Source organism: Melanotaenia boesemani, chromosome 1 (assembly GCF_017639745.1).
Source record: "Melanotaenia boesemani isolate fMelBoe1 chromosome 1, fMelBoe1.pri, whole genome shotgun sequence".
Taxonomy (NCBI): Eukaryota; Metazoa; Chordata; class Actinopteri; order Atheriniformes; family Melanotaeniidae; genus Melanotaenia; species Melanotaenia boesemani.
Window position 1 is genome coordinate 19,328,821 of NC_055682.1, and position 12,212 is coordinate 19,341,032.

At 37.5% G+C, this 12,212-nt stretch overlaps 2 protein-coding genes across 14 annotated transcripts in view; both read left to right on the top strand.

Annotated features, from left to right (window-relative positions):
• The window catches only part of plekha7b (pleckstrin homology domain containing, family A member 7b), a 79,303-nt gene extending 76,315 nt beyond the window's left edge, over nucleotides 1-2,988 (top strand). For 11 of the 12 annotated variants that reach the window (XM_041989613.1, XM_041989630.1, XM_041989621.1 and 8 more), the window contains 2 exons: nucleotides 1,745-1,888; nucleotides 2,925-2,988. In XM_041989613.1, the coding sequence (XP_041845547.1) occupies nucleotides 1,745-1,875 (131 nt within the window). In that variant the 3' untranslated portion in view covers nucleotides 1,876-1,888; nucleotides 2,925-2,988. The remainder of the gene's footprint in view (nucleotides 1-1,744; nucleotides 1,889-2,924) is intronic. The other variant, XM_041989659.1, reaches the window with a different exon arrangement.
• An 8,068-nt stretch (nucleotides 2,989-11,056) lies between these two features.
• Nucleotides 11,057-12,212, top strand: part of sox6 (SRY-box transcription factor 6) — a 132,160-nt gene continuing 131,004 nt past the window's right edge. For both annotated transcript variants that reach the window (XM_041974231.1, XM_041975742.1), the window contains exon 1: nucleotides 11,057-11,404. The gene's annotated coding sequence lies outside the window, so the exon portion shown is untranslated. The remainder of the gene's footprint in view (nucleotides 11,405-12,212) is intronic.

The window sequence follows — 12,212 nt, forward strand, 5'->3', positions numbered from 1 at the left end:
ATTATGACCAACTTACCATCTTTGAATTTTAATCAGGTAATCAATAAATGTTTGAGAGTGCAAAAACAACAAACCAAACAGAACTAAATATGATGCCAAAAATCACATTTTAAAATTGCTCATCTTCTTCAAAAGACAAAACATGTGATTGATAATTTTTTTTTTTTTGTTCCGTTATCGATCAAACTGCAAAACAGCAATTCACCACATTTAAGAAGTTAGAACAACCATAAATGTAGAGTTTTGCCTGAAATGATCACATGATCATATATGTTCCTGATTTGTTTTTTAACCAGTGGGCTTATTGATTTGCAAACATATTTTAGTTTAAACTGTGCCACCTGTATAATCCCTTTCTTTTCTCCTCACAGGCTGCTTTTTGGTAACAGGTAGCAGGAAATCTGCATAAGTGTAATTAAAGCGATATGGAAAAGGTGTATTCTTTATTTAAAAAAAAAAGAAAAGTCACATTTTAAGAAGACATGTTTTCAGAACTGACTCAAGGGAACAAAAGCTTAAATGACACAGTCAGTGTGGTGACATAATGTTGGAAGAAAATCAAATTATTATTTGTCTGTATTAAACTGGACTTTTAGAGTACATTACAATTACATTTACACAGTAAATGTGATTTTCCAGCTGAAATAATACAGAAACTATGTTTTAACACCCATATGATGTGACTATGAGCTGAGTTACTGCTGTGTGTACACTAAATTAGACTAATAGGAGAAGCTGGAAGACTAAACAATAAGAAGTGGCAGCTGGGGCGGCTGTAGCTCAGGAGGAAGAGCAGTCGTCTTTTGACCGGAAGGTAGGCGGATCGATTCCAGACTTCCACTGACTACATGCCGAAGCGTCCTTGGGCAAGACACTTAACCAGGGTGCGAACCACAGGGGAGCTGGGGGAGCTATAGCTCCCCTTAATGAAACATGAGCTCCCCTAGAAACAGGATTTATGAAATGTTGGGGGAGCTATATAATACTGACAATAAAATGTATGCTGATTGCTCACAAATCGGGGCGGCTGTGGCTCAGGCTCAGACTTAACCCCACGTTGTCTCCCGATGTGCCTATCGGAGTGTGAGTGTATGTGAATGGGTGAATGTGATAAGTCGTGTAAAGCGCTTTGAGTGGTCAAACTGGCTGGAAAAGCGCTATATAAGTACAAGTCCATTTTACCATTTACCAATCCACTAACATCAGATAATAACAAGGGATTGTAGGCATCTCATCGTGATAAATGTATATTTATGCACACAGCTGTAAAGCTGCCCAATTCAATGCTTTTTATGGTACCAGTTTGCTGCCAGCTAAATAATTTCTCAGTTGTCATGAGCTGTAACAGAATACACCATTTAGAAAACACCCATTACTAACAAGGTGATTGTAAAGGAGTAGAGCATACTTTGTTCAGTAAATCTATTCTCCTATCCTTGTATACTGGAACAAGGAGAATAGTCCAATTCAGTTGGGTTATTTGAGCTACGATTGTAGCTCAGAATAACATGTGCATGGAAACGTAGACTGACATAAAACCTTATCACTGTCTTGTCCAAAGCGTTATTATTACACACTTTATAAAAAGTGTACATGTAGTGTGAAGTGTTCACTAACAAGTGTGTTTCCTTTTAGCAAGCAGTGTGGTGCTCTACTAGCTTTAGCCTTCAGCTTATTAACTAACACAGATGACTAACGACCAGTATTATTTTCTCTCTCTTTTCCTTTTTTCCTCTCCTTGTAGTCCCACCACAGGTTAACATGCCTTCCCCTCCTCCCCCTCCTCCACCTCCACCTCCACCTCCTCCTCTTCCTCCTGTATCTGTGGCACCTCCTTCTCCTCTAAACAACGGAATTCACTACACATTTGTCTAATGTGAAAAAGAAAGTAAGACATAACTGCATGTTTTATGGTATTCATCTTTTCAAGGCCTCATTTCTTCTCCCCGAGGTCTTACTGCATGCTTGCCACTCTGTTGTGACTGGAGGAAAAACATCTAGGTTAGAAAAGCTCTGCCTCTGCTCCCATTATACTCAAATCAAACATCTGCAGGCAGTTTGCCCATGCCACTGTGATAATTGTGTGTAAATTGTTCTTTTCTTTTTTTTTTGTACCTCTGCCAAAATATTTATGGATCATGGAGGGAAGAGAAGTCTCAAAAGAACACGACTGTTTGTAGCATTGTGTGTAATTAACAAAAGAGACACATTTTGTTTTAGCACCTTGACAGTTCAATATCCCAGCTGCATTCCTCAGCACCAATTAGCTCCCCATCTGTAACTTGGCAGCAACAAGTCGGGGGGGGGGGACATATCCACAGTTGTTACTGTAAATCCACAAAGACAGCTTGTCTCTTTTTACAGCTTTATTTAAAGATAAAAAAAAATCCATGAAGCAGTCAACACAGGCAAATAGTAAATCACTAAATGTGGTTACTTATCCACACTGATCAGGTGTAAGTCAGTGTCCACCCTCCAAAAGTCATCGTTAACACTGGCAACAGCATGATTTTTTTCTGCATTGTTGTTCTGTGTGATAGTTACTTTCCCTCAATTTTCCCTTTTTGTAATTTTCACTTTAAAACTGATGCATCATAGAAGAAGCTTTGCAGTTTTACTGTTTTGTTTCGTGTTCTGTGTGTTGGATTTGTTTTAAGTATAAATAATGATTGAATTACAGTGGGGGGACACTTTAGCATCTATGCACAGCTATTTGGTGACCAGTTGCAGTGGAGCCTTCACAAAGGAGTATTAACGGATGCTACTGTTACTTTCAAACATTTTGACTTGCATTGTGACAACTGAGACATTAAATTACATGATCCCACGATCTCACTTAATGAATTTAACTGTCATGATCATGTTTGTTTTTATAAATATATATATATATATTTTTTTTTTCTGTCTTTCTAAACATCTTTCAGCTCAAGCAATATCTGGACACTGAGGTGCTCCTCCATGATGACAACAGACAAATGGATTCTCCAAGAAAAAAAGGATTTGGTTTGAACTGGACATCTCGAAATGCAGCCATAAAAAAGAAAAATGTTAGTAGAGATTTGACTTTAGGCTCACTCGGCACTGACTCAACTAAAGTGATTCTAACTGCTGAAAGTTTTTGTCTGGGAAAAAAAAACTGAAGCTTTGGGAGTTGCTGTACTTAACTATGGAACAATGGAAGAAATGTTAATCTCATTAATAATAAATACTATTTTCTACAAGTGATGGCACTTTTGAATTGTACCCTGTATTATATTTTCATGATGAGACTGAGTAGATATTTCTTGCAGGGGGGATCTCAAAAGGATTTTCTTTTCTTCAGGAATTTAATGTTAAGAAAAACAGGTACTAAATGCCTCATTGAAATAATATTTTTGTCAATACATCATATTCTTACACCAAACCACTTAAAATCTCATGTGTATGTACTGTAGCACTGCCAGTCTTCATAGGTTTGCCAAAATGAATGTTATTTTTGCTTACAACAGGATGGAAATAACCTTTAGCGTATTTTTTGTGTGACTTGGAAAGGTTGAGAAAACAAGATTTATAAAAATGTAAATATTAAAGATATTAACACAGTATCTGGTTCATTATATATGTATTTATTTAATTATTTTAATTAATTTCAAATCAAACAGAATGAGTTAAATACCACATGCAGTAGACTTAGATATCTTACCACCAAATCTAATCAGCTAAATGTACAAAAACATTTCAAGAAAACTTTTATCATCTTTTAACTCCCTGGATTAAAAACACAACAGTTTTTCTTCTAGTTCCACTTATTGGCTCAAGGATGTATGTTATTGGGCTATGCTGATATAGATTGTTGATGCAAACACCACAATAAGCACATATCTTTTTCTTTTTTTTCTGTTTTTTTTTTTTAGATCAAGTCTCTGCTATGGAGGAATTAACATGTAACTGAGGGCTGCTTTTCCCCATTAAGTTCCACTTACCTGTAAAACATCGTAATGGAACATTTTGAAACTCAGCTTCATCACATTTTTACATTCTTGGTTCACGCACAACCTAAAAGCACCTCTTGAACTGTGCTTGAGTAAGATGTTGACCCCTTTGTGCCCCTTTGCAAATGTGTGCATCAGATAAAGACGCGATAAGCAGTGCTGTTCCCATGTATCTTAATGTTTGCATGTAACTTTTAATGAAAATTGACTTGAACTGCTCTTCTTAAATACAAGGCATTAACCCTTTGCTCTTATTGGTCTAGTCTTGTTGGACAGTCTGTCTTTGATGTTGTCCAATCAGCAAGTGAACCCACTGCTTACACAGTAAGGGTAGATGATAAGAGATAAAAGTGAATTGAATCTGCCACTGTTTAGGAGAAGAAGAGCATTTGTAAAATCTGAGGAATAGCAATAAGTTAGCTTTTCTTTATAAGAGAAGTTTGACAATATGTCACTGATTTCCAGTGTTCCTTCACTAAAATTCCACATTTGACTTTAACTTAAATGACCAATCTTTAACTTAAAGAGCCTTTGTTCCTTATTAAAATTCATTAATGCTGTAAATCAATAATATCTTTATTCAAATCGTGTTCAAAATAAAATTAGAAACTATGCTCTCTTCTCCAACATTCTCTTTGAACATTCACATTGATTGGTTTGACCTATTAAACTTCATTCTATTATTTGAAAAGGGAACCAAACTATGGCATGCTCAAAGGAGGTGAACTTTCAATACAAAAAAGAGAGAGGCTTCTTGAAATGCTTCTTAAGTTCAAAGCTTTCTCCATCTCAAAAGGGCATTTTTAATCCCGTGTATTTTCTACCAAGAAGGTGGATGCTGATAACTCTGGATTCTGAAGTACAGAATTCATATCTTTAAATCATGAACTACGTCTCCATCGCAATTGTAAAAGAAACCTCTGAGAAATACACGTATTGAACTTCAGGTTCAAAAGAAAAATAATATAGAGAATATGTTTTTAAATAGAAAGTGCAACTGTGCTGTTATTACCAAATACTGCAGGTTTCAGCACAAATATTTATAATGTTACATTTATCATGAATCACCCTGCTTCTCTGAGCGATAGGATGTGATGTGCACTTAAAACCAATCCTGTGCCCTTTCTCTCCTCTGCTGTGGGAGCCTTTATGTTGCAGCTCCTTCCCAGGTGACGTCTTTATCCTTAATTGGAGAGTAATTACCCTCACTCATCCGCATCGTGGTGCGCTTTTAAAACACCTGAAAGAAAAGATGCACCTCCCTCAGCATCACATCCTCCCTGCCTCCATCTATCTCTCCTCCAGGATCAGGGCCCCACAGAGCCTGCTGGCCCTAGTGGCTGGAAGACCGAACGCATCCTCTGTACTGCTTATTTTGCAATAAAATGGGATGTTTTTCCCTCCTCCTGCAAAAAAATTCACCCAAGACTCTCCACTGAGGATTGTGGCATTTCCATGTATTGACGTTTGGCTGGTGGTTCATATACATTTGTTATTCTATGCTCTGGACTTCAAAGAGAATGAAAGAGGGCCTATTATGCTAATTGGGTCCTGTTCTGTTAAACGCAATCAAGGCCTCTCGCATTAATCCTTTACTAAATACTTACTGGCTTCAAAAATGCTTTTTTTTTCGGAGGAGAGACTGCTTCTCAGTATCTTGACAGGGATGTTTGTTTGAGAGTATCAACACATGTAAATAAAAGATAAGTGTTAATAATGAAACTGTCTCATTTGAGATCCTGAAGTAAAACAGCCTCATTTCAGTGTTTCTGGTAAGCTTAAACAAATATTGATTTGGTTCAAACTTTGAGTTTTTGTTCTGTTCTGCTTTCGCTTGGAAGAGAAGGCCTCTCGACACCGAGCTGAGAAGTCTGACCTTGTTCTCAGGTCTCTGTTGTTCGTACAATGCATTTGTAACATATTCATAGTTTTCCCGTGACAGAAGAGAAGAGAGAGGAGAAATCCAACAACGATTCCCAGTGATACCTATTTCAATCACATACATGTGATTGTTACTTGCCATGAATGTCTGAGGATTAGACTACAGTAGAAACACAGCTGGTGCCTCCATTGCACACTGTGGGGATTTCATATTGTAGTCCAATTGTACATATACAAAACCAAGAAAGCCAATGCAATAGGTGCTTTGATATCAAAATAGTATTTTATGCTGTTTTATCATTTTGAAGTTCCACATGCAGTACATTTTTTAATATGTAAGAAATGGAATTTGTTGAATTATTTAAAAGGTAAGGAATCACTGAATATTCTTCCCATCGTGTGTGCATGCTATAAAAAGAATAGATGGGAGGCTGAGTTACAGTCATGCTGCACTGGACTGACCTAACTGTATGCAGAACTTAAAGTAATATATTTTGTTTCAATGCCTCATTGTTCGCTTTCACAAATCGTTTGTCATGCAATTTACATGCATCAATATTAAATAATAAATTTCCTGTAATAATATATTAAAAAGCAAGATGACAAAATTCCTCCAACATGAATGACTAAGTATGAGTTGAGAAGATGCTGTGTTAAACAATGAATTAATCTCATGTTCCTTAAACGGTAAGCTTTTACAATACCTACAGTGGATTGGGCTTTTTGTACATAAAAGCAATTGCTTTGCAAATGAATCAAATGCCCCTGAGCCTCCTCTTTAATCTTGCAGCTCCCTGCACACACACACATACATACACACTCACACAGAGTAAGTGAAATTTACTACAATGAAATGGCAGTGCATCTTGTATCTTCACATCTGCAGAACAATGTAATGGTTACGCATCACTCTTTTTTAAATGCATCAGCAATAAACATGCACATAAATTCTTCTGGAGAAAAATGATGCTGCAACTTGAAAACACGTGTTTTGCTGAAGCACATAAAAGCTTTAAGTTACTTGCTGAAGAAGGAGATTTTATACTCTGGGATAATTTGCTAGTACTTTCTTTTCAGTGTAGCTTAAATAAAGTACAAGGAAGGTTTTCACATTTACAGATTCCCCCTGCACCTCAAATCATAGAGCGCTAGCAAATAGGCTTAGAACTACCTTGTTATATATTATTAGTAAATATTTATGACCTTATATTTGTTTATATGTGGACAAATGTTTGATTGTTGGCACAAGCTGTATGATGATGTCCTTAATAAGTATATAATTAGAATTGGCATGTTGCACTCCTTATTTCAACACGATTAATCAGTGGTTTGCTGTTAACTTGAAAGGAAATATTAGGTCCTGACTAAACTTTGATGAAATCCAGAGTTACAAGTAAGAGATTTGGGTCAACTAATGAGAACAGAGCATCCCACATTGCAAGTCCAATTGGGAGGGAGATGATTTGCATGAATGCAAATACTGTTGGAGTTAATTGCATAATTTGGCATTCAGTGAGTTGTGTTTCTTTTGTGTGTGTGTATGTGTGTTTTTGTTTTTTTTTAACCACCAGATCTTGTAAGTGGGCACAGTAAGCTCAGTAATGCATATTTTCTTAGTTAGACAAGGGGGATTATTCCATTTTTTTAATTCAAGATCTTAAATTGTGCTGTAGACTTTTATTTAAGGGGCAATTGAAAAATTCAGGACAACATGAGCTGGTTCACTGTTTACCACAGCTTGTTTTTACACTCAGAAATCACATTTGAAACACATATGAACTAGATTCATTCTTACATTCTGATGTGACTTTTTGTGTTCAAAGTCTTGCCAATAAATGCGTTAAGGCAAACATCTGCTCATCTGTACATTTAAATGCATGAAGGACACATATGTGGGCCAGATTAAGAATATATAAACCTGCTGAGCTAATAATTGTTTGTCCACTCTTATGGATAAACCAACTCATGTATGTCTGATTATACATACAGTGTTATCAACCAACCATTTTCTGCTTCTACAGTAGCTAATTGCTTCATTAGATAAAGAAACTGCATTAATAAATGTTTTAAAGGTGCATTCTGTCTGATGACAACTGCATTACAGTGTGTCATGACTTATTGATATGTAATGCACTACTTATAAATAATCAAATATGAGGTTTAAAGCAAAGTCTTGTCCAACTGGTTTAATGTAGTCAAAACACGTATACCTATACTTATTCTATGATTGAGATAATTATAAATCCTCTTTGAGAATACTAATCGCATATACCTAAGCATGAATCAGCGGCCCACCTTTGAAACCTGCTCTGACTGCACAGTAATCAAAGCAGCTCACCTTCCCCCCTAACACTCCTCACCCTCACTCACTGACTGAATGGAGTTCTCTAATTAACCATGCAGAACAGGAGAAGAACACATGTTAATTTAATGTAACAAAAATGTTGATTTTTATGCACTCTCCTTTTCAAATATTTATGGGCTAGACTTGAATTTGAAGATGCATCAAAGACTCACAGGGTATGCAAATGTGTCTGCCTTACCCCCCAACAAGTTGGACTGTCTTTGCTCCCCACGCAGGCTTCATGAACTACCATCTGAGCTACAAAGAGGAAGCTATTACAGTCATATCTGTAAAACTAGTAGCCTGTATTTGTGTTTTGACAGCTATCTGGCACCGACTGACACCTGCTCTGACTGCACAATCATCTGTTGCTGAACAGATTAACGCCTGGGAATTAATAGTCAAGCAAATGGGCACTGACTCATTCTTCTTCTATCTTCTGCAACCCCCCCCCCCCCCCCCCCCCCCCCCCGCACGACATCAGACTGTCATGTGAGAGTAACAACAATGAAGTCCAAAAGGTTTTGTTGTTGAAACTCTTATAATGAGTGTGTAACTTTGTTGCACATTCATTTAATAATTTATAGAAGTATAAAATTTGACCTTAAAAGTAACAAACACTGTGGTCCATAAACGCGCTTATTTATTCTCTTCTCCAGTTATAATTTTGCATGAAGGAAGACACCTGCAGGTACTTCCACTAATGTCCAAAAGGTGGCGTGTGAGACACATCCAGCACACATTTCAGTCCGGGTGGTGAAAGGCAAGCACGCCCCTTACAGTGGCTACACTCACAGCAGACCCCACATAGGAATCATCATGCTTGGATCTGACAATTACTGTGTGAGATTGTTGTAGGATTATTTATATTTTCACCACAAGCTTCAGACGTTCTTGTTTGTTTGCGCTGTTACAGGTGATGTGCGTTAGATTGTTCTCTGGTGACGCTCAACTTCAAAGTTTTTACAGAAGTACAGAAAAAGTTTGTCAAGGTAAGTTTCTTTCTTTCTTTCTTTCTTTCTTTCTTTCTTTCTTTCTTTCTTTCTTTCTTTCTTTCTTTCGTTCAATGAGCTATTTTCCTTAATGCAACTTTAAACACAGAATTATCTGCAAGACAATTACAGTGATGTGTTATTCTGCAGAGTTGCAGAGGTTTCTTTCTTTCTTTCTTTCTTTCTTTCTTTCTTTCTTTCTTTCTTTCTTTTTGCTCATGTTTTTTTAATTGAAGCTGGAAAAGAAAGAAAGGAAAAGCCAAGCGCATCTGAGCTGATGCGATATTGTGGTCGTGTTGTGTACTCTCTCTCTCTCTCTCTCTCTCTCTCTCTCTCTCTCTCTCTCTTTCTCTCTCTCTGTCCCTCTCTGTCACTCTTTCTCTCCTCCTCCTCCCTCTTTCAGCTCTATGAAAGAGCTGTTAACAATCAGCATTTCCTCCTGCTGTTTCATCTCTTTGTAAGTAACTTTCTGAATTATTTCATTATTTCATGTATTACCCATGATAAGCATATATATATATATATATATATATATATATATATATATATATATATATAATTTATAGATTTACAAACGCCCTGACCTGTTGCCTTACTCTTGTCTTCTTATTTCTGATATGTATGGGGTTTTGCTGAAACTTCTTCAGTTTGACATGTGGGCCTCCTCCTCCTCTTCGTCAGAGTCCAGCTGATAATCTAAAACATACGTTTATTTAAGACAGATAAATACTACTTTGTAAACGCTTTACCTGGCTACCTGCATCAGCCGCTGGTGTTTAACTTAAATAAATGTGAAATCATTTTAATTGGACTGGTTTCAGTTAATTTGACTGAATTACTCTGTCATATTATTTCAATTTTCTTTTATGTGACATACTATTTTTTGCCTCTTAAAACAGAAACTGCTAAGTTAAATATTTTCAAAAATTTGTCTGCGTCATTTAAATTAGGCACCAAATATTTCTTTTTACGTTTGATATTGCTCTATAAATTCATATAATCACGAAACTTGTATTTTAAATTTTGAGGCTTTATTTATATAACTTTTCATTTGTAATAAGCAAAAGTCTTTACAATATAGAGACGCTTTGCATGACTAGAATTTCTTTAACTTAATTTAAAGGATAATCTATCCAAACAATTCTTTGAAAAAGAGACATAAACTTACTTGCACAACGTGAGATTCCGATCAACATAAAATGTACAATTAAGTTAAAAGAAACACTTGCAGATGGCGTATATAAAGCGTTTTCTTTTTATAACCTAAAAAATCAAAGCGAAAAGAGATCGTAAAGTTGTATTTTACCGGGCTGATTAATTTTATGCAAATAACTGCTGATGTTTCACGCAAGTGTAATCTGATCTTCTCCCTTGAACTCTTCAGCTTCTTCGCTCACCTGATTCTGTGGTTTCATATTAACAGACTGTTTGGCTGTGTTTCTGGAATATTTTCCCTCGAGTTGGAGATGTCAGTGTTTCACTTTTTTTTCGTTGTGTTTTGGCAAAATGAATAAATAAAAAGTGTCACTTTGTTAAAAGTGCAGCATCTCTTGAGCAAAAAAAAAAAAAAAAAAAAAAAAAAAAAAAAAATTAACTCTGCAGTTGAGTTGCTGTGTCGCCGGTATATGGTCTTTTGCCTTCTTTAATAGGCTAAAGGAGAGCAGAAACAATCATCCACTCTGTCTTCACTTATTTCACACCCCTTCCTCTCTCTCTCTCTCTCTCTCTCTCTCTCGCATTTCTTCTCTGTCTGTCTGTTTGTGTGTGTGTGTGTGTGTGTGTGTGTGTGTTGGGAGGGGGTGTGTGTGTGGGGGGGGGGGGAGTCCTGCCTCTTTGCCTTCCTCAGATCAATGCCCTGGCCACTCACTTTCTGATGTTGCACGACGGGAAATGCTTTGAATACTTGCGACATGGCTGCGCGCATTGATTGCCAAGATTGACAGCAGCTCAGCCCCTAGTCTTCTCTTGTCTGAGTGCGTGAGAGAGGGAGATAAAGAGCAGATAGACGAACAACAAAAGGTACTTGTAGTTTTGGACAACTGAACTTCACAGAGAGTCTACGGGATCCCCTCCTATGGCCCCGTGTGAGCAGAGTCAAGTTTTCGCTCAACAGATAGCTCAGTGATCTTTTTCTCTAAAAGTATAGCCGAGTCTAGTGTTGTTCGCGCACGAGGAAGGACGCACTGTTATCTTCCCTACAGGCTCACATCATCAAGGTAAAGCACTTGTTTGTTGTACTTTTCAACGTTGCCCTGATATTTACACCTTGTGTTTTAGCGCTGGTTCCTACAAGTCGAGCGAGCTGTCAGTGAAACGTCCCGCGCGCGTTGTGCTTTAAAGCAGTGTTTTCCCTCTATCTTTCTTTCCCCTTTTTCAGAAAGTACATTAAGTGTAGTCGGAACGACAGATCTTGCCACGAGAAGACTGAGTGTCAAACTTTAATTATCGCAGCTGACTGTTGCGTCGCTTTTACCAAAACAAGCGGAGCACACGCGAGTCGAGAGAGGCGCGTTACTGTGCTGGCTCGGAGGGGCTTGGATACTCTCAGCAATCAGTAAATTTGCGCTGTTTTCCCCACATCTAACTTTTTCAAAAAGTAAAGTCCAACACAGGCTGTACCGTCTTTAAAAGGTTTGAAAACATTTTTTTCTTCTTTGTTTATTTCAGCAGTGTGAGGCGGCGCGAGCGGACGCGGGCTGCGCAGATGAAACTGCTGCGTTTAAACCAAAGCGGACCTCTGACATCGATAACATTTTCACTAACCATCACAACAAAACGATTATTTGTAATCTGCGTTTAAATGCTTAAACGCTTGTGAGGGTTTAGCAACTGCGTTTATACGTCCGGTAACTTTATTCAGCTGGCGGCAGTTTCACTTCTGTCCACAAAGCGGTACCATCTATTGACAACGACGTGCGCCCCGGTAGGTTTCCAGCCTCTGCTTCTCAGCTGGACAAGTTTATTTGAAGCTTTCGCTCCTGTCTCTTTCTATCTATTACCACAGTCACTGATTCTTTGACCTTT